This window comes from Lithobates pipiens, unplaced genomic scaffold (assembly GCF_037356315.1).
Source record: "Lithobates pipiens isolate NorthernLeopardFrog02 unplaced genomic scaffold, aLitPip1_a1.2 Scaffold_16, whole genome shotgun sequence".
NCBI lineage: Eukaryota > Metazoa > Chordata > Amphibia > Anura > Ranidae > Lithobates > Lithobates pipiens.
In genome coordinates, this window is record NW_027507748.1 from 41,117,436 (window position 1) to 41,140,485 (window position 23,050).

The window sequence follows — 23,050 nt, forward strand, 5'->3', positions numbered from 1 at the left end:
CAAGAGGCCTTTGCCACCTTGCCTGCCTGCAAACTCCAGCAAATGGAGGAGGGGACACAGATCTTGTGTGAGGAGCTAATTATCCACACCCTCAACAAGGGGCTGTTGGGCCAAATCACACAAGCAACACACTTGTGTGATTTGGCCCATGCCCCTCCTCCTCCTTCTGCCACACCTCCAGCACCACAGCCACAGCCTAAAAGGAAGCGTGGAAGGAAGACCAGAGTGTGATAACCTGGGTTCAGTCTGGTCTGACAGAAGATGCAGCCTCTTGTACTACCACAGCCTGGGAACCTAGATGTCATCTGCTGCTGTCCCGGGTTTCTTGGACTTCAGGACCAGACTTCTCAGACTTCCCTCAGACATGTACTCCTCAGGCCACCAATTTTTACATTTAAATAGTTGATGTGTGCCCTGGGGGCCAAAGGCTTCGCTAATCTCCCCAGTTTCTCCAGCGCTGCCTCCCTCTTTATTTGTTACTGACACCTAAATAAAGTTTTTTTTTGGTTGAAGAAATACTTGCTTATGTGTTTTACGTCAAAAAGGACAGTTTATTTGTGAGTAGGCAGGTAAATTTCAAAAATACAAAATCAAATGAGTAACAAGGGGCACCAACACCAAACAACCTCCTGTAGATTAAAAAAGAAAACAATAAATTAAAAAGATAATAATGGTGTTGTGGTAAGTTGACACACAAAACACACCAAAAAAAATGCAAAGATGAGCAAACTGTCAAAAAAGGAGATGCTTATAAAAAAAAAACACAAAATAAAAAAAAAAAAAAAAAAAAAAATTGGTAGATGTGACGAATTAAAATATTGTATTGCTGAAATGAGTAAAAAGAATAAAGAAATAAGTTTGGGAGAAGTGTGTATGAATATGAGCATCAAAACAACTTCATTCTTGTACCATTGTAAAGAAAAAGAGAATGTGCTGCATGAAAGAATTTTTAACATTGCAGCGTGACGAATGTGCTATATCGATTACGAACGGTAGTTTTACCTGAGCGAGCGCTTCCGTCTCAGAATTTTATTGTGAGCATGTGTGGCTCCTTGTCCGTCGGACTAGGCTACACAGGATCGGAACTGACGTGATCGGATCATGTTGTTGGAAAATTTTATAGCCCAGCTGTAAAACTTGGTCCATCGGATATTCCGACGGAAACAGTCCGATGGAGACACACACAGTCGGATTATCCGACAACACGGTCCTATCGGACATTGTTCATTTGAATATCCGACCGTGTGTACAAGGGCTTAAACATATGAGATTCATTTTGTTACGTAAAGAAATTTGGAGGAAATGTTTGTTATCCGGAGAGTCAGATGTATCCGAATCTCCGAATCACGAAATAAATTTCATTCGGATGACAGGATGCAATATTTTCGACCTTTTGGTAACGTTTGAAGCATCCAAAATAACTTAACGACGTAACGAATAATACAAATTGATTCGGGTCCATTTTCTTTTTATTTTACATTAATATTTTTCATTATTATAAAAACTGCACTACATATGAAATGGAAACATATTGCAATAAATACAGATAGACCCATTCCACACAGGGTGGGCTCTGCCTGGTGGATGACAGGTCTGTGTCTGATTCACTTATGCAGAGCAGACACAGACACAATCTATACTGCCTAGAAAGTACACATATGGGACCAGTTCTTTTCATCACATCTTCCAATCCCAGACCTTCAAAAATCCCAAATTATCTCCAAATCCAAAGTAATCTGAAATCACTAGTTGGTATGACCTTATCAATAAACTGACACATATTTGCTAGTCATTAGAATATGTTCTCCTGACAGCAATGGATTTTCCTTCCAGCTCAGCATATGGTTGGATGAAGCGGGCTTGTGGTAAAATTCACAATCAATTTTCTAAATAGAGACACTGGCGAATGGCCACTCTGTTGTGTATGGGTGTCCTGTCATTGGTTCTCATGTAGGCAAGAAAAGATCACATCATGTGACATGACCAATGTCAGGCTACAGCAAGGAATCGCACTCACCTTTATTGGCACCCTCCATGTCCAGTTCCTCTTCGACGGATGCAACTTTATTGGGATGTTCCTCCAGAGGCGGACCTACCCAGACAAGTTAAAAATCTTCCATTAACATTTACAATGGTAATTGCACCCAGAAAATTCTTCTCCACCACCCATAAGTATGAGACAACATATCTACTGCATTGGATGCAATTATTGGACCATTTGCGGTCTATCGGAAGGAGTTTGCCTTACTTGCTGAGGCGTCACTGTATTACCAAAATGTAATGAACAAATGATCAAAGATGTTGACAGGTTCCAACACAACATTCATATGGGTTGGTATCTGAGTGTGAAGGGGATGCTGCTCGTGAGGGGGGGGGGGGGGGGGGCAGAGGGAGCCATGACCCCCCAACATTATCCTGTACCCCCCAATTAAATGACACTGGGAGCATTGACGTCCGCAACTCAAGGCTGATAATGGGCAGAAATAGGGATTATTTCACCACGTTTGGGTGCAGACAGAGTGATCTACTGCACTGCGGCTCCCAACAATTAAATGAAAGTCCGGCCCTTTCTATATCAATACGTTGAGGCAGGCTAGGGCTTTAATTTAATTGTCGGGAGCCGCAGTGCAGTAGATCACTTCGCCTGCACCCGAAAGTGATATGTACCTGTATGTCCTACACTATGCAGTCCATTGCCCAGCTCGGTTTTCAAGAGGAAGGGACACAACTAGTCCCTGGCTCTCGGCTCACTCAGGAGAATGCTGCAGAAGGAGCACTGCACCCATTTCCCGAGCCCCAGGTAGGAGAAGTCGGGGTGTGGAGGGAGACAGGGTTGCCCCCTGTCTTGTTTCACTCTGCAATGGCTCCCTGCAGCACTGATGGCTTCCCTCTGTTCTCTCCTGTCAGCTGCTGTGGGGAAAGGGGTGGTTTCTATGACTCAGTTTGTGAATGAACAGGAAGCCGCTCAGCAGAGAGCATTTCCCATCCATTCACTGTCCAGTGTAGCTGAGGCTGCCAAGAAAGGGACTGGGGAATTTCTGTCCTCAGTCCCTTTCTCTGTCTCAAAAGTAAGATATTAGGGGTTTGTTTATAACCCTATTTTTAAAAGGTAGAGTATCTGTTTGGGACTTTATATGAGGTAAAGACCATTTAGGTCATATAGCTCCATCCCTGTCTATTAAGACTGTCATGAGGGGAAAGGGGCGAGGGAAAGGTTGGGACTTTATATGAAGCATGTAGTCTCCAGGGGCAACCAACTATCAATAGTATAATTTTATAGAAAACATACATTGGGACCATATTCAATAAAGTAACTCAAATAAATTATAGTGGTACTGTAACCTCTGGAAAGAGTCTAAAAATGCCTGACCATATATATAGTACACCATCCCAAGGAAAAACCTACTATCAATGGTAATGATGTAATTCTAGTTATTAAAATATAGTAACCAAGATTAGTAAAATAAGAAACAGTTTTTAATAGTGGTGGCATGGCCCCTAAATTCATCCATATGTACATACACATCAATCATTTACATATCAAACAGTATTTACAATAATGGAAAAAATCTCCTAACTTGCTAGTCCGCCATATAATTCTAGGAGAGAGGCTCTGGCTATGGTATCTCAAACCTATACCAAGATTAAATATAAAAGATAAAATTTATAATATATAAATCCAGACACAGTGTCACGATCGATCTACTGTTCCGATCGTACATAGGAAACCTACCCACAGGTTTCCTTTACAAAGAGCTCGTCAGTGTCCTCAGATGCATGTTGGCGCGAACGAACGCACGCGAGTGCGTGTAGATCCTAACAGTTGTCATGAATGAGCGCACGCGGGTGCGCGACGAAGTGAACGGGCGTACGCGGGTACGCGGGGTCACGAACGGGAGCACGGTTACCCGCGGGGGCACGCAGACTCACCGTGCGACCGTTCTTGGCGCCCAACAGGCTACTTAAGGAATCAGCTCCTGTTCTCCCGTGCTGTCCTGTCTACAGCGTTCCTGTGACTTCTGCTACCTGCTCCTGCTTGTTCCTGATACTGAACCCAGCCTGTTTCTGACTTCGTTGATTGCTGCCTGCCACCGACCCTCTGCCTGCCTGACCACGCTTCTGCCTTCTGCTGTGTACTTCTGCTGCCCGCCAGTTACCGACCCGGCTAGTTTCTGACCACGCCTGCTGTACCCACCTGACTGCCAGTACCAGCTGCTCCTGCTGTTCCTGCCTGATTGCCAGTACCAGCTGCTCCTGCTGTTCCTGCCTGATTGCCAGTACCAGCTGCTCCTGTTGTTCCTGCCCGACTGCCAGTGCCGGCTGCACCTGCCGTTCCAGTCTGTTTTCCTGTATCTGCCGTGCCCGCTGTCTACTACCTCCCATCCCAGCCTGACCTCCTGCACCAGCTGGTGGTGGATCTCCGTTGCTGCAAACCCGGCTTGGCACTTGTGCCCTCCGAACTCTTGAATCCCTGTCTCCACTTCCAGGGGCTCTCGAGCCGGAGGCTTACAAGGAGCCACTCCCTGCATTCTGGGCTCTCCTACCAGGTACGTGACAGTACAGGACAGCCATGTCCGAGCCCACGCAGGGAGCCTCCCCTATGGACGAGCTTTGCTGCCATCTAGCCGGCCTTACCCAAGCCGTGAAGAACTTGCAGGAAGGTTACGGTCGTTTGGAGGAACAGGTCCAGGCCCTATCTGCCTCATCACCAGCTGTCCCCGGACCTTCAGCTCCACCTTCAGTGGTAATGATGCCGCCTGAACCAAGGGTCCCCACTCCAGATCGATTCTCCGGCAACCGGAACAAATTCAGGGCCTTTCGTAACTCCTGCGAGCTCTTCTTCGCTCTACAACCCCGGACTTTCTCTCTCGAGGCAACTAAAGTAGGGTTCGTCATATCACTACTGACAGACGAACCCCAGGCCTGGGCGCATCGTCTTCTGGAACGGAAGGATCCCTCTCTGGACACTTTAAATACTTTCTTCCAAGCGATGTCTCGGCTGTATGAGGACCCCCAGCTTGCTGCCACCGCAGAAGCAGCCCTGCATGCGCTCCAACAGGGTCGTAGGCCGGTGGAAGATTACGTGTCTGAGTTCAGACGCTGGAGCTCCAACACAGACTAGAATAACTCAGCCCTCCGCTACCAGTTTCGCATGGGCCTCTCTGAATCGTTAAAAGACGAACTGGCTCGCGTGGGTATCCCTGAAACCCTAGAAGCGCTCATTGACCTCTCTGTCCAGATTGATAGACGCCTAAGAGAACGTCGCCTAGAGCATTCTTCTTCTACCTCTCGCCCTGTCTGGATGTTGCCACGGGTCCCAAGTTCCAACCCTCCGGTTCCCTCTGCTCCTGTTCCACCCTCTCCAGATTCTTCAGAGCCCATGCAGCTGGGACTACTTCGCCCATCTTTGACGCCTGAGGAGCGCCAACGTCGTAGAGCCGGCAATCTTTGTCTCTACTGTGGAGAACCGGGACATTATGTTCGCACTTGCCCTGCCAAATTGCGTAAGTGCCTTCTCATTCCTCCTGCTTCCTCCCCTGCCTTGCTTAGTAACACCTCTCATCTGGCTGTGCCTCTTCTTTTGCAGCTCTCAGGAAGGACTATCAAAACCAACGCAATTATTGACTCTGGGGCTTGCAGCGGCTTTATGGACTTGTCCTTTGCCTTAAGAAATGACATCCCTCTTCGGCCTAGGGTAAAAGGACTTTCGATATATTTGGCTGATGGTTCCACCCTTAAGTCCGGACCAGTGACCCAGGAGACGTCCCCTCTTTTTGCCATCGTCGCCGGAACCCACCAGGAGCTTCTGTGTCTGGACATCATTAAGTCTCCGCTTTTTCCCGTTATTCTCGGCATGCCCTGGTTGAAGGCCCACAACCCTCTCATCAATTGGTCCACTGGAGGAATAGAGTTCCCGTCTGCCTACTGCCGTCGGCACTGTTTCCCAGTTGTCAACGCGGACTTTTCTTCGCTGCTTTGCTTAGAAACGGACACTGAGATCCAACAGGCTGTGCCCAAGGTTTACCACAACTTTTTGGATGTATTTAGCAAGAAGGGCACTGAGATCCTACCCCCTCATAGGCCATATGACTGCCGTATCGAGTTGCTCCCGGGGGCAGAGATTCCCTTCGGAAGAATTTTCCCCTTATCCGAGACCGAACTGGGAACCCTGAAAACCTACTTGGACGATAACTTGGAGAAGGGTTTTATCCGACCATCCACCTTCCCGGCAGGTGCAGGGATCTTCTTCGTCGAGAAAAAGGTCCATTCCCTACGCCCATGTGTGGACTACCGGGCACTTAACAAGGTCACAATAAAGAATCGCTACCCCCTACCATTAGTGCCCGAACTATTTCAGAGACTGGGGTCAGCCGAAGTATTCTCTAACTGGACCTTCGGGGGGGGCCTACAACCTTGTCCGCATTCGTAGAGGCGATGAATGGAAGACTGCCTTCCGTACTCGTTTCGGGCACTTCGAATATTTAGTTATGCCCTTTGGACTGTGTAATGCCCCTGCTACATTCCAACATTTCGTAAACGATATCTTCAGAGATTACCTTGATTTGTTTGTGATAGTATATCTAGATGATATCTTAATCTTTTCTTCTTCTTTAGCCGAGCACCGGGAACATGTGAAGAGTGTCTTAGCCCGACTCCGTCTTCATGGTCTGTACGCCAAGCCCGAGAAGTGTGTTTTTGAACAACAAAGTATTCAATTCCTTGGTCTGATTATTTCGGTGAAAGGAATAGAGATGGACCCCCAGAAAATCTCAGCTATCCTAGACTGGCCCGCTCCCTCTGACAAGAAAGGGGGTCCAACGATTCGTAGGATTTGCCAATTTCTACAGGAAATTCATCAAGGGATTTTCCTCCATCATTTCCCCCATCACCGAGCTGACCAAACAGGGTCAGAGGTTTCAATGGACTTCCAAGGCACAAGAGGCTTTCAAGACCCTAAAGGACTTGTTCGTATCAGCCTCAATCTTAAGACACCCTGACTCGACCCTGCCTTTTATCCTGGAGGTGGATGCCTCGAAAATTGCGGTTGGGGCGGTGCTCTCCCAGAGACAGGGGCTTAAGTCACTTCTGCATCCGGTCGCCTTCTTTTCCCGCAAACTATTGAAGGCAGAGCGGAATTACGATGTCGGTGACCGTGAACTGCTGGCGATCAAGGCGGCACTCGAGGAGTGGCGCTACCTTCTCGAGGGCGCTTCCCACCCGATCCTGGTCTATACTGATCATAAAAATCTAGAATATCTTAAGTCTGCCAAGAGACTGAAGCCAAGACAGGCCAGGTGGGCACTCTTTTTCTCTAGATTCGTGTTTCATATCACATACCGTCCGGGATCAAAGAATGTTAAACCCGATGCCCTCTCTCGCATGTACAGTGAACCGGAGGAGCTCTCTACTCCTGACACTATCCTTTCCTCAGGGAACTTTCTCCTGCTTCAGGGGGATCTACTTTCCCAAATTAAGCAAGCCTCCAGCGATCCGGTCCTCCCACCTGACATTTCATTAATTTCCAGAGATGGTCTTCTTTGGCATCGGGACAGGATCTACGTTCCCCAAGAAGTGCGTGTCGCAGTCCTCAGCTCCTGCCATGACCACCTGCTGGCCGGCCACTTTGGGGTGCTCAAAACCACGGACTTGCTTCAACGCACATTCTGGTGGCCACAGATGAAGAAGCACTGCAGGGAATATGTGGAAGCATGCACCACATGTATTCGGAATAAAGGCAGCAAATCAAAGGCTTGGGGGCTGCTGAGACCACTGCCCGTCCCGGATAGACCATGGAGGATGATATCCATGGACTTCATCGTGGAATTGCCACCTTCTGAGGATTATTCCACAATCTTTATGGTGGTAGATAGACTCACCAAAATGGCCCACTTTTTGCCTATGAAGGGGACCCCTTCGGCCGCAGAGACGGCTAAGACTTTTATTAGTGGTGAGGCTTCACGGCATCCCCGGTAACATTACTTCAGATAGGGGGTGCAGTTTACGTCCAGGTTCTGGAAAGCACTCTGTGGGGCCCTGAAAATTGAGCTTCATCTTTCCTCGGCCTATCACCCTCAGACCAACGGCCAGACCGAGAGAACCAACCAAACGCTGGAGCAATATCTGCGTTGCTTTTCTTCCTTCTCCCAAGATGACTGGGCATCGCTCTTACCACTAGCGGAATTTGCATATAACAACTCTATCCATTCTGCCACAAAGCAGTCTCCGTTTTTTGCAAATTTTGGCTTCCACCCGCTTTTTCTATCCAGTAATCTCCCTGAATGTTCAGTACCGGCAGTACAGGAAGATCTTAATTTCTTTGAGACCAACAATAAACTCCTACAAGAGACTTTGGCTAAGACACAGGAACACAACAAGGAGGTCTTTGATAAGAAGAGAAGAGGGGAGCTCAATCTCAAGGTCGGGGACCAGGTCTGGCTGTCCACTCTAAACCTGAAGTTGGCCTGCCCATCCAAGAAGCTGGGCCCAAAGTTTGTGGGTCCATTCCCTATTGTGAGGAAGCTGAACGACGTGGCTTTTGAATTGAAGCTCCCGGAGTCGTTCCGGATCCACCCGGTCTTTCACGCTTCGTTGCTTAAACCTACTGTTCCGGACCCCTTTGCCAATCGGAATGCCAACCCCCCGGAACCTGTGGTGATCGATGGAGAATTGGAATACGAGGTCGAATCCATTCTGGACTGCAGGAGAAGACAGAATCGGACTCAGTTTCTGGTCCAATGGAAGGGGTATGGCCCTGAGGAAAACTCCTGGGAACCGGAATCTAACCTGCATGCGAAGAGGCTAATCCTTGCCTTCAAGAGGTCCCATCCGGATAAGATGGCGCGGTTGAGCATCCGGAGGCTGCCCCTTGGGGGGGGGCAATGTCACGATCGATCTTCTGTTCCGATCGTACATAGGAAACCTACCCGCAGGTTTCCTTTACAAAGAGCTCGTCAGTGTCCTCAGACGCATGTTGGCGCGAACGAACGCACGCGAGTGCGTGTAGATCCTAACAGGCGCACGCGGGTGCGCGTTGTCACGAACGAGCGCACGCGGGTGCGCAACGAAGTGAACGGGCGTACGCGGGTACGCGGGGTCACGAACGGGAGCACGGTTACCCGCGGGGGCACGCAGACTCACCGTGCGACCGTTCTTGGCGCCCAACAGGCTACTTAAGGAATCAGCTCCTGTTCTCCCGTGCTGTCCTGTCTACAGCGTTCCTGTGACTTCTGCTACCTGCTCCTGCTTGTTCCTGATACTGAACCCGGCCTGTTTCTGACTTCGTTGATTGCTGCCTGCCACCGACCCTCTGCCTGCCTGACCACGCTTCTGCCTTCTGCTGTGTACTTCTGCTGCCCGCCAGTTACCAACCCGGCTAGTTTCTGACCACGCCTGCTGTACCCACCTGACTGCCAGTACCAGCTGCTCCTGCTGTTCCTGCCTGATTGCCAGTACCAGCTGCTCCTGCTGTTCCTGCCTGATTGCCAGTACCAGCTGCTCCTGCTGTTCCTGCCTGATTGCCAGTACCTGCTGCTCCTGTTGTTCCTGCCCGACTGCCAGTGCCGGCTGCACCTGCCGTTCCAGTCTGTTTTCCTGTATCTGCCGTGCCCGCTGTCTACTACCTCCCGTCCCAGCCTGACCTCCTGCACCAGCTGGTGGTGGATCTCCGTTGCTGCAAACCCGGCTTGGCACTTGTGCCCTCCGAACTCTTGAATCCCTGTCTCCACTTCCAGGGGCTCTCAAGCCGGAGGCTTACGAGGAGCCGCTCCCTGCATTCTGGGCTCTCCTACCAGGTACGTGACACACAGCTTCAAATAAATCATATAAGTCCAGGCATGGCTTCAATTAGCTCGACACGTTTCGTGGTTTGGTAGTACCACTCATCAGGAGCAAGCGCGTGATGACAATCTGGAATGAGATACATATTTATACAATAATTGACATATAGGAGAAGGAGTGATAAACAACGGCAAACGCTGGGCGCTTGTTGTTGCCCAGGTGACGGCACACCCCTCCTTTTTGCACGTTGCGGGACCTTGGGGGTGTGGTGTGGCTGTACCCATTATATAACCCTGTCCTCGTTTGCCTCTCGCTCTGGTCATAGCCTCTTATACACATTGTGTTCATGGAATTGGATTTTCTCATTCCCTATTTGAGGTATCATCACTTATGGTTGGTTTTACAACTGAACCCACCCCCTTTTCACTTCCTGATGCTATATTATTGCCCTTCCTTATGTTTTCACTTCTTATGTCTTGCTACTAGGCCATATTATGCCTGTATACCCAATATCTAATTTTTATTATTTGTTACTATTATGAGACATAGTCTATTTTGGTACCCTTATATTATTACTTTTATCATTCCCACCATCTATACTTTTACAATTAGACACCTTTTTCACCTTATTCCTATTCTTACACAGAATTGTTGTCCCAGGACGTGGGTCCCTCCTTGGCAGGGTTTGTTGCTTGGGTCGCCTCTCTTGTACACGCTCCCTCAGTTCCTGTGCCGGACATTACCGATGGGTCCCCACTTGTCCAGCATTTAAAGCCATGCCTTGTATACACAGCAGACCAGTTTGTAAGTATTATTATGGGACTGGCCCCCTCCCTCTAAAGTTGTTTATCATTCCTTCTACTATATTTCAATTATTGGATAAATATGTATCTCATTCCAGATTGTCATCACGTGCTTGCTCCTGATGAGTGGTACTGCCAAACCACGAAATGCGTCGAGATAATTGAAGCCGTGCCTGGACTTATATGAGTTATTTGAAGCTGTGCCTGGTTTTATATATTATAATTTTATCTTTTATATTTAATCTTGGTATAGGTTTGAGATACCATACCCAGAGCCTCTCTCCTAGAATTATATGGCGGACTAGCAAGTTAGGAGATTTTTTCCATTATTGTAAATACTGTTTGATATGCAAATGATTGATGTGTATGTGTATATGGATGAATTTAGGGGCTATGCCACCACTATTAAAAACTGTTTCTTATTTTACTAATCTTGGTTACTGTATTTTAATAACTAGAATTACATCATTACCATTGATAGTAGGTTTTCCCTGGGATGGTGTACTATATATATGCTCAGGCATTTTTAGACTCTTTCCAGAGGTTACAGTACCACTATCATTTATTTATGTTACTTTATTGAATATGGTCCCAATGTATGTTTTCTATAAAATTATACTATTGATAGTTGGTTGCCCCTGGAGACTACATGCTTCATATAAAATCCCAACCTTTCCCTCGCCCCTTTCCCCTCATGAGAGTCTTGTTTATAACCCTGATATGTCACCAAATGCCCCCCCCCCACCCCCGAACTGAGCTAGACAGTGCCACCTATCAGAGAGGTGATTCACACTGCCGCGGCCTGAAAGTCGGCACAACTTTGCCAGGTAACTTTGAGGCAACTTTAGGGAATGCCTGTGTAATCTTCCTGTAATGTCGGATCCAAATCACATCAACTAAGATAAGGATCCGACTTGGAGGCAGCTTCCATTAAAGTCTATGGGCACAAGTCAGATAGAAGTCTCCTTAAAGTAGTACAGGAACCTTTACTAAAGTTGAGGTGACTTCAGTAGTGCTAATTAACCAGTTGACCAATGGGCACATAAACCCCCTTCCTAACCAGACCAATTTTTAGCTTTCGGTGCTCTCACATTTTGAATGGCAATTACTCAGTCATGCAACACTTTACCTACCTTATATACTCGAGTATAAGCCGAGTTTTTCAGCACGTTTTCTTGTGCTGAAAATGCCCCCTCGGCTTACACATACAGTCTAGTTGGCCACTGTGTAGTGTAACAAAGCCCTGCCTTCTCCTATTCCTCGTCTGTGATAGGCTGAACACCGACTCACTGCTGGGAAACTGAGTCAGTGTTCCATCACCATGGATGAGGACGAGGAGGAGGTGGGGCTTCGCTACACTACACGGCGGCCAACTAGACTGTATGTCACAGCGCCAGAGATCATAAGACTGCAGATGAACACATCGCCGGTACATTAGACACGGATCAGGTAGGGAGATTGGCATATGCAGATGGACAGTGAGGCATGCAGACAGGCACAGTGAGGCTGCAGATGGGCATTGTTGACGCTCTTTTACACTTACATTAGCTGCGCATTTCTCACCCTCGGCTTATATTCGAGTCAATACGTTTTCCTATTTTTTTTGTGGTAAAATTCGGTGCCTCGGCTTATATTCAGGTCGACTTATACTCGAGTATATACGGTATATGAAATATTTGTCCCTTTTTTCACACAAATAGAGCTTTCTTTAGGTGGTATTTAATCACCGCTGGGTTTTTCATTTTTTGCACTATAAAAGGAAAAAAGACAGAAAATTCTGTAAGAAAACGCATTTTTCTTTGTTTCTGTTATACAATTTTGCAAATTAGTAATTCTTCTTCATACATTTTGGCCAAAGTTTATACTGCTACATATCTTTGGTAAAAATAACCCAAATTGGTGTATGTTATTTTGTCTTTGTGAAAGTTATAGAGTCCACAAGCTATGGTGCCAATTTCTGAAAATGTATCATACCTGGTGCACTGACGGTCTATCTAAATTATTGGGACCCTAACAAGCCAGGAAAGAACAAATACCTCCCAAATGACCCCTTTTTGGAAAGTAGACATTCCAAGGTATTTAGTAAGAGGCATGAGGGTTTTTTTGAAGTTGTGTTTTTGTTTCCCCACAATTCTTTGTAAAATCAAGTTTCCTTTTTCTTTTTTTTTCCACAAAATTTTTATATTATCAGGTTATTTCTCACACACAGCATATGCATACCAGAAATTACCCCAAAACACATTCTGCTACTCCTCCTGAGTATGGCGATAGGGAGACTTTTACACAGCCTGGCCACATAGAGAGGCCCAACATTCAGGGAGCATGTCAGATGTTCTAGGGGGCATACGTTTCAAATCTAGTTTGACTACCTATTACATTTTGTGAGGCACTGTAGTGGCATGGATGTGGTGGCAGGGAGGAGAACTGATGTGGCATGGATCAGCATGAATGGGGATGGATGAGCCATGGATGGGGATGGCTGAGTACGGCTGGATACAGCTGAGTATTGCTGAGTATGGCTGGGGTGGCTGGGTACGGCTAAGCATGGCTGGGTACGGCTCAGTATGGCTGCGTATTGGTGGGTATGGATGGGATGGCTGAGCATGGATGGATGGATGGATGAGTACTGCTGAGTATGGATGGATGGCTGAGCACAGATGAGTATTGCTGATCAGCGATGGATGGCTGAGCATAGATGAATGAGTATTGCTGAGTATGGATGGATGGATAAGTATGGATGGATGGATAAGTATTGCTGAGTATGGATGGATGGCTGAGCATGGATGAGTATTGCTGATTAGGGATGGATGAGGCTGGAATTGTCACATATCAGCGCTGTGGGCCCCACAGATGCAGCCCACAGAGCTACTACTTCTGATCTCTCCCATCTCACTGTACCGATCAGTACAGAGAGAGGAGAGAGGAACCGGACATGACGCCAGTTTGTATACAAGTGATCGCTCCGTCATTTAAAGGAGAGATCACATGATAAACGGCTGCTGTCAGTGGCCATTTACCATGATCCATGATACAGACCCGGCAGTCACTGATATTCCCTGGGGTGTGCGCATTCGTTATTCAGAAATGAATTAACTAATCATGCCAAATCTATTTGTTATTTTCACTATGATTTATTTCGTATTAGTTGAAATTAATTTACGGCACCCGCTGTATGCCATGGTGAAGTGACTTCAATGCACATATGCTGGAGTGATGTCATTAGGGCCTGGCCATCTAAGAGAGCAAACCCGGGAAGAAAGACCAGGAGAAGATGGAAGCACCAAGAGCAGTGACAGCTCATCCTCTGCTTGAGAGTTAAATCTGTCAGAATGTGCTAGTATGTGATGCATACACACAGAGTTCAGGGTTCAGGATTAAGTAACACAGAGTTTGATTTGAGTTCAGAACACTTCACAAAAGTTGGGTGCCAAAACCCAACCCCATTGCAATCAATAGAAGCAAAATCTGTCAAATTAAAAATGTAAATTTTCTGGGCTAAAGAGGGTGTCAAAAATATTGCTTCTCTATATGGTTATCTGTTTATGCCAAATAGGGGTTGAATCGGCAGAAGTTTGGTCCAACCACAGGTTTGGACCCAACCATTGGCTCATTCCCATCCGCCATTACTAATCTTTACTTTACCTCATATCAGGCTTCTAATTGTACAAAATCTAGCCTCCCGACCTCTAGTGAAATGTCTGACATTTCATTAAATACTTGCCACTAGGGATGAGCAGAACACCCCCCGTTCAGTTCGCACCAGAACATGCGAACAGGCAAAAAATTTGTTCGAAAACACGAACACCATTAAAGTCTATGGGACACGAACATGAATAATCAAAAGTGCTAATTTTAAAGGCTTATATGCATGGTATTGTCATAAAAAGTAAAAGATAGATAAGATTGCGCTATGGACAAATTCCACCCGTTCGCCACACAGGCAAGGGGAAAAAAGAATATATATATAATGCAATATGGTGAAATATAGATAAATTGAAAATAAATAAAAATAAATTGTAGATTAAACTAAAGGGGTTAAAGCTGCCTGTGCTTGAGACCTGTCCCTAAGAGTAGGAATAGGTTAGAAATCTAAAATATAAATTAAGCTTTGGCGCTAAAACCTTTTTGTGCACTGTGAATGCTAAAATCATATATAAGTGTAAGATGATCTATTATCTCTGCTGGTGCTCTGAAGAATATTAAAACAATATTGAATATTAAAATTTTCCACTGCAATTTGTTTTAATATTCTTCAGAGCACCAGCAGAGATAATAGATCATCTTACACTTATATATGATTTTAGCATTCACAGTGCACAAAAAGGTTTTAGCGCCAAAGCTTAATTTATATTTTGTCATAAAAAGTGTTTGGGGACCTGGGTCCTGCCCCAGGGGACATGTATCAATGCATAAAAAAGTTATTTAAAACTACTTGCGGCTATAATGAATTGTCGGTCCGCAATACACATCCCCTTCTGAATCGTGCCAGGCCACATGCCCTCAACATTGGAAGGGTGCTTTGAGGTAGTCCCTTGTCCCCATGTTGATGGGGAGAAGGGCCTCATCCCCACAACCCTTGCCCGGTGGTTATGGGGGTCTGCGGGTGGGGGGCTTATCGGAATCTGGAAGCCCCATTTAACAAGGGGACCCCCCAATCCTGCCCCCCCCCCGTGTGAATTGGCTACCATTTCACAAAAAAAGTGACAAAAAAGTTAAAGACAAAAGACAGTTTTTGACAAGTCCTTTATTAAATTCTTCTTCTTTCATCTTCTTTCTTCTGGTCTTCCTTCGGTGTTGTTTTCCATCTTCTTATTCTCCATCTTCTTCATCTTTGTCTTCTCTATCTTCTTCTTCTTGTCCAACTTCTTCTTCTTCTCCTCCATCTTCTTCTTCTTCTCCATCTGCTTCTTCTTCTTATCCTCCATCTTCTTCTTCTTCTTCTCCTCCATCATCATCTACTTCTTCTTCTTCTTCTTCTTTTTCTCCTCCATCTTCTTCTTCTTCTTCTTTTTCTCCTCCATCTTCTTCTTCTTCTCCTCCATCTTCTTCTTCTTCTTCTTCTTCTTCTTCTCCTCCATCTTCTTCTTCTTCTTCTTCTCCTCCATCTTCTTCTTTTTCTTCTTCTTCTTCTTCTTCTTCTCCTTCATCTTCTTCTTCTCCTTCATCTTCTTCTCCTCCTCCCGCATCTTGCTCCAGCTTCTTCTCAGCACCATCCGCCTCTGTGGGAGTCTCCAGCAGTGTGATGCTCTGCTTCTTCTGACACTTCTTAAATAACGGAGGGCGGTGCCACCCTCTGACGCACAGGGACTTCCCTATGGCTTTCTCTGTATTGTCAGAGGGGGGAGGGGTCTCCCTTTTATGTAAACGGTTGACCCGCCCCCTCTGACATCAGGGGCTGGGATCTGGGGGTCCCCTTGTTAAAGGGGGCTTCCAGATTCCAATAAGCCCTCCATCCGCAGACCCCCACAACCCTTGTCTGAAGATGGAGGAGGAGAAGAAGATGAAGGAGAAGAAGAAGATGGGGCCCTTCTCCCCATCAACAAGCACCCTCCCAATGTTGAGGGCATGTAGCCTGGTACTGTTCAGGAGGGGGGGTCTCACCCCCCCCCTCTTTTCCTGCGGCCTGCCAGGTTGCGTGCTCGGATAAGGGTCTGGTATGGATTTTTGGGGGGACTCCAAACCATTTTTTTTATTTTGGTGTGTGGTTCCCCTTAAAATCCATACCAGACCTAAAGGGCCTGGTATGGAATTAAGGGGGCCTCCACGCATTTGTTTTTAAAATTTTGGTTCGGGGTTCCCCTGTGGGGAAATCCCCATGCTGTTTTTATCAATGAACTTTTATGTGTATTGCGAACTGACAATTAATTGTAGCCGCAAGTAGTTTTAAATTGCTTTTTGTTTCCTTTAAAAATGTCATTTTGCTGTCAGACTCTTCTAAACACAAGAAACATGCGCCCCTTTACAGGCATACTATAGACACCCCCCAGGTACGAAATTTAAAGGAATATTACACTTTTATTGTTTCACTTTAAGCATTATTAAAATTTCTGCTCCCGAAAAAAAAAGCAGTTTTTAAAACTTTTTTTGCATTGATACATGTCCCCTGCGGCAGGACGCAGGTCCCCAAACACTTTTTATGACAATACCATGCATATAAGCCTTTAAAATTAGCACTTTTGATTTCTCCCATAGACTTTAAAGGGTGTTCCGCGGCTTTTCGAATTTGCCACGAACACCCAAAATTGTTCGCTGTTCGGAGAACACCCAATGTTCGAGTTGAACATGAGTTTGACTAAAACATAAAGCTCACCCCTGCTTTCCGCCCATGCTATAGCCGAAAGACGGCTACAACGTGGGCCATAATGTGCCGGGAGGGTGTCCATGAATGTCCTTCCAAGCAAGCGCTGTCTGCGCATCCCTGCAGGTCATGCGCAGCATGCTCTGTGATCACTGAGTCTATAAGACTCGGCTGATCACAGATCAGAGTATGCGGTCGATCAGGACCCCTTACCACGTGATCAGCTGTCAGCCAATGATCACAGGATGTTAACAGAAGCTCAGTAATTCTGAGTAATCACAGTATTCTGTCAAAGGGAAATCGGCCCCTTACACGGAAAGCCGCGGGTGCATTTCCTGTGCTCACCAGTGTCAGCTGCCAATGCCCACTGTGCCACCTACCGGTGCCACCTATCAGTACCTACCAGTGCCCACAGTGCCACCCAACAATGCCCACCAGTTTTGCCAATCAATGCCCATCAGTGTATAATAATCAGTGCTACAGATCCGTGCTGCCCATCAGAGTCACCTACCAGTGGCCATCAGTGCCACCCATCAGTGCCAATCAGTGCAGCCTCATCAACACCCATCAGTGCCGCCTATCAGTGCAGCCTCATCAGTGCACATCAATGAAGGATAAAAAATTACCTGTTTTCAACATTTTATAACAAACTATGAAACCATTTTGTTTTTCAAAACTGTTGGGCTTTTTTTGTTTTATTTAGCAAAAAAGTCAAAAACCAGCAGCAATTAAATACCACCAAAAGAAAGCTCTATCTGTGTAAAAAAAAAACATTATACAAATGTAATTTGTGTACACTGTTTGAATGACAATTGCGCAGTCATACTACAGTAACAGCGCTGAAAGCTGAAAATTGGCCTCGGCAGGAAGGGGGTTTAAGTGTTCAGTAAGCCAGTGGTTAAAGAGAACACAAGTTGGGGAGCAGCTATTAATTCTGTAATGCCGTGTACAAACGATCGGACTATCTGGCGGATTGTCCGCCAGACTTTGCAGCTGAGGTCCGCTGGACTTGGCCACACACGATCACTCCAAAAGTCCGGCGGATTCGAACGAGATGACGTAGAATAAGGAAGTTCATAGCCAGTAGTTGCCCTAGCGTCAGTTTTAGTCCGCCGGACTAGCACACAAACGAACGGATTGTCCACCAAAAGCAGAGTCCGGGGGACAATTTGGAAGCAAGTCTTATTTCTAAGTCCACCAGACTTTTGGGGAAAAAAAGTCCTCTGGAGCCCACACACGATCGAATTGTCCGGCGGACGTCCGATCGTGTGTACGCAGCATTACTGTGACATAAATAGGTAAAGTGAGAGATTCCTATTGATGTGCTGGAGACCTGTAAGCACTAGGCCTTGCCTTCTCTAGGTCAGTATAATATTTCCCCCCTGCTCTCCTTTGACCTGCTCTTCTTGCTACCTTCTCTATCTTTGTGTCATCCTAAGGTTCCCTACGCTCCTCTTTGTTCTGTCCTCTTCCTTGGCATAGCTGACCTTCTTCAATATAAGTTCCTCTATCCTCTCCACCATCAACTCCTTATCATCACAGACAAGCACTCATGTATCCAAGTGGGCATATTTTTGGCTACTTATTTTTGTAATAATTTTTCCTTGACAGTTTATTTTAGTCTGACTTACTGATATTGTTCAAGGAAACTTCTCCTTTGAAGGCACCATCTGGATATGAATTAAAGAGGCAAAGATAACAAGCTTCATCCTCCTTCTCCAGCTTAGAAAGTTTTATAGATGAGTTTCTTGAACTGGCACTTAGAACGGAGACATGTCCCCGAAATGGTGCAGCGATGTTGCTGCCGAACTTCTCACTGTAGGTCGCCATGGTCTGAGTGATCTTTCCCTTCTTCTTTTGCCAGGTGACTTGTAGAACATCCAGATGAGATTGGAACTCGCATGACAGAATAGCATCTCCTCCCAGTACAGCACGGCTTGTGTTTGTACATAATACTTGAGGTCTTGATGCTGAAAAGAAGAAAATAGTTACTGTGACATAGAAAATAAATATGGTAATAATATACCATGTGGGGGAATATTAAAGTCCATGCAAAACTGAAAACCTGGAGTCTAATAAACCCCAAATATATATTAGTCTGGATCAACGCTGATAAGATCTCTGCAACCATATTCCAGATTCACCATCACTTGATGTGGCCTTTACAGGGCGTTCTCATCCTTGTTGTATTACAGGGGTAAGGTCGGAGGAGTTGGAACTCAGAACCACAGGCAGCAGAATGGGGGTTAGAGCTTAGCTCGTCTTGGGGTCTAGTGTAAGGTTTTAATGTTAGTTTTAGGCTCACCACAGAGTTAGGATAGGTGGTAGTTCTCAATATTTCGAGAAACTGTTGTTTTCCCATACTTGGTAAAAAACTGTTCACCTTAATGGTAGGGCCAGAAGGAGCCAGTGCTTCCCTTCAACTTATTTTCCTGCCAAGACCCCTTGTCTGAGCAATACTCAGTACTTCTGGGTATAAGGAACATGTGATATTTTCCCTGCCTTTCCTTCAAAGCTTTGTTTAGCAAAACCTACACAGAACTATCAGGAGGGCCGGTGACAAGTTCATAGCTCCTAACTGTCCATGAGTTTGGGGGACTGTCCCTGATTTGGAACAAAGTTCCTCTATCCCTCTTTCCTCCTCATTTTGGTCTGATCTATATAGTTGTATATAAAATGCAATTTTTATCTTTCAAAAAGTGTTTCCCAGTGCTGAACCTTTCATCCAATTTCTAAATTTCTAAAGCATTTGTACATTTCAAAAGCCAATATAAAGGAATTAAAAAAGGGGGTAAAAAAAGCACTTGTGGGTTTAAATAATCTTTTATTTGTATATTTCTCCTTTACGGGGCGTGGCATGGGGTGTGTCATATGCCTATATAGTTTACTATTAGGTTTCCCTTGTTCCCATCTCAAAAAGTACATGGGAGGGAAGTGGGTGGAGACAATCAGCTGTCAAGCCCCATTCATATCTCTCTCCTTCCCGGTTTTTGTGGGGTATTTTGGAGCATTTTTGCTTGCCACACATAGGGCAGCACATTCAATTGGATTGGCTGCCCTATGTGCAACAATCGCCCCAAAGAAGCTTCAGAACTTTTTTTGGGAGTGGAACGTGGTGTTTTTTACCCTGATTTTTGATGCGTTCGCAGCGCATGTCTGAAACACACAGCAAAGCATACATTTTCTGTGCAGTTTTCCATGTGTTCAGAAATACACAGATGTGAATTGATGTTGTGGTGCCATTAACAAAGGTGTGACTAGATAATTTTAGGTGTGTAAGGCCTCATGCCCACAGAACATTTAAAAAACACCAGCGCTGCTGCCAGGAAAAAGCAGCTGTAAAGACGTGCTTTTAGCCATGTTTTGACTAGCGTTTATGTGCATTTTTAGGTGTTACACTCCTTATAATGTAAAAATGTCTAAAAACGCCAAAAGCGGCTAACAGCTTGTTACAGCGTTTAGCATTTTGCGTTTTGGCAGCTCATCAGCCCCTGCTTCTGGACGCACAGGCTGTTGTTTTTTTTTTTATTGCCCCTTAACACTTATGTCTCCAAATGCCTCTGAAAGTTTATGTGTGCATGGACACATAGGCTAACATGAAGGGGCGTTTAGAGGCAGTACAAAAACAAAAAAGAAGTCAGATGCCCCTAACAGCAGCTGTAAAAACATCCTGTGTGCATGAGCCCTAAAGGTGGCCATACATTATTCAATCTGATTGTACATTTAGATTTACCAAAACTATATATTAGACACACCTATCTATCCAATCAGGGAGGTCCTTGCATTACATAGTTGATGGTAGATCTAACTGAGATTGCACAATCAGATTGTATAGTGTATGGTGTGCTTTACAGAACCCATACTTCTCCTGTTTTTTATACAACAGCTCTGATCCACATAGGCTGTTATCTGATCAATCAGCTCCTACACACTCTGCCAAATGAATGATCTGTAGCTCCCTGCTCCTGATGAGCAGATGCTATTGTTTTTTCAAATTTAATTGTCTCAAGCTGTAGTTTGGCTCAGACTAATTTCTCTAAAAGTTCTGGTTTCTGTACAAGCCCAGCTGGGTTGCACTGATTCCTACTTGACCATAGGTGTTGCTGTCACCGTTGGTGGGTGTGGAACAGTGGCAGGCTGGATGCATTGAATGCTGCCTCTTGCTCGGAAGAGGTTCAGTGGGTGTGGTTTCCCTGCTGTGCATTCTGGGAAAGGGTATTTAAGGTAACAATGCCATTTTTCTATGTTCCTTTTCAGGGGTCCATGATCCCACCCCAGGGCCCTCCTGGCCTGGGGTATGTGTAGCATGGTCTTGCGCCTCGGGGGCCTACTGGCCCAAGGCTCTGCTACTGGGAGTGTAGGCCCAGGAATGTCTTGGGGCCTACTGATACAGGGCTGGTCCTATGCTGTCTCGCCTGCAGGGAGAAACCAAGAAAAGCTGGAGGATCCAGGGGAGGACTTTTCCAGTGGAGGACCGAGCGCAAGGCTGGTGTCTCTGGAGAAGCCTGGAAACTCAGTTGGAGGACGCAACCCGGATCAATATCCTTACAGTATCGCCGGGTCAGCTGAAAGAATCTGGTACTTTATGGTAGTTCTTCCTAAAAACTCTCAAAGATCTCTAAGTTCAATTAACAAGTCTGTGGCAGAGACTTTATTTGGCATATCATCGGCTGCCAGATCAACTGAGAGGGGCCTATCCGGTGACTGATGGATCCAGTCTGTGGAGCTGTTTGTCCTCTGGATCTGGACTGATACCTCTAACCCGCAATTACCAGGTGCCTGAACTCCCCCTTTATCCTTCAACCCTCTATTGGAGGACTGTGTCTTGTGTCTTTCTTTGGTGTTACCCCTAAATAAATCTTCAAAAAGGACCACATGTCTGATATATCTTCATTTGGGCTACTTTCCATGGAACCCCCCTAAGATAAAGAAGCGAGCAGGTGAGGTAACGGTAAGCCCGAATAAAACCAGCAGCTCCTGTGCATTTAGTGAGAACAGTATTCACTGGTTGCATTGGAAAAATGTGCACCTGAGGTGAGTGGTAGTGATCTGCTGGAGGGCAGATGCAGGGTGTGTGCTAATGAGGTTAGCTGGTGAACTATTTCCTGTGTGTCATCCCAAGGTCTGTCCACGGAAGGAATTTCTTCCCCACTGCACCAAATTGGATGATGCTCTGCTGGGGCTTTTCACCTTCCACTGGATCAACTGTGTGTGAAGGATTGTGTATATGGGATTGTATGTATAATTAAAAAAAATATTGGTTGAACTGGATGGGCTTGTGTCTTTTTACAACCTCACTAACTATGTAACTATGTTGTCAGCTGGGAGGGAGTGCACTGTGCAGTGCCAATCCGATTGCGGTGCCCATTACAGTATATTCAAACAGGATATGCTCAATCTGCTCTGCCTTCCATCCAATCCCCACATTCCAACCCGACTTGCACACACTGCTGTGAAAGGGTTTGTAATGAAGGTGGCAGATTTAAATATACAGAACACAGCAGCTGTAGATCCTGGCTGCCATGATTGTGGGCAGCAGGTATATTGAAATCTGACCACACACACACACACTTTCTCACACCTCTCTGTATCTCACCTATCTCCCTCTCACTCTCCATCTCTCACCCCCTCTCTCTCTCTCCCCTCTCACACACACTCCTCTTTAATCTCTCTCTCTCTCTCTCACCCTACCTTCTCTCTCTCTCCCCTCTCTCTCTTCACCCATTCTCTCTCTCTCTCTCTCTCCCCCCTTCCCCCTTCTCTCTCTCTCTCTCTTCGCTCCTTCTCTCTCTCTCTCTCTCTCTTCGCTCCTTCTCTCTCTCTCTCTCTCTCTCTCCCCTTCCCTTCCCCCCTTCTCTCTCTCTCTCTCTATTCGCCCCCCCCCCCTCTCTCTCTCTCTCTCTCTCTCTCTCTCTCTCTCTCTCTTCGCCCCCCCTCTCTCTCTCTCTCTCTCTCTCTTCGCCCCCTTCTCTCTCTCTTCGCCCCCCTTCCCTCTCTCTCTCTTCACCCCCCTTCCCTCTCTCTTCACCCCCCTTCTCTCTCTCTCTCTTCACCCCCCTCTCTCTCTCTCTCTCTCTTCACCCCCTTCTCTCTCTCTCTTCACCCCCCTTCCCTCTCTCTCTCTTCACCCCCCTTCCCTCTCTCTTCACCCCCCTTCTCTCTCTCTCTCTTC

The 23,050-nt window shown here is 46.2% G+C and overlaps 1 protein-coding gene across 1 annotated transcript in view; it reads right to left on the minus strand.

The window, feature by feature from the left end:
* The window catches only part of LOC143984095 (uncharacterized), a 151,706-nt gene that overhangs the window by 124,930 nt on the left and 3,726 nt on the right, over window positions 1-23,050 (minus strand). The window contains exons 2-3 of the mRNA XM_077484412.1: window positions 18,510-18,848; window positions 2,018-2,092 (exon numbers count right to left, since the gene is read on the minus strand). Coding sequence (XP_077340538.1) covers window positions 2,018-2,092; window positions 18,510-18,848 — 414 coding nt within the window. The remainder of the gene's footprint in view (window positions 1-2,017; window positions 2,093-18,509; window positions 18,849-23,050) is intronic.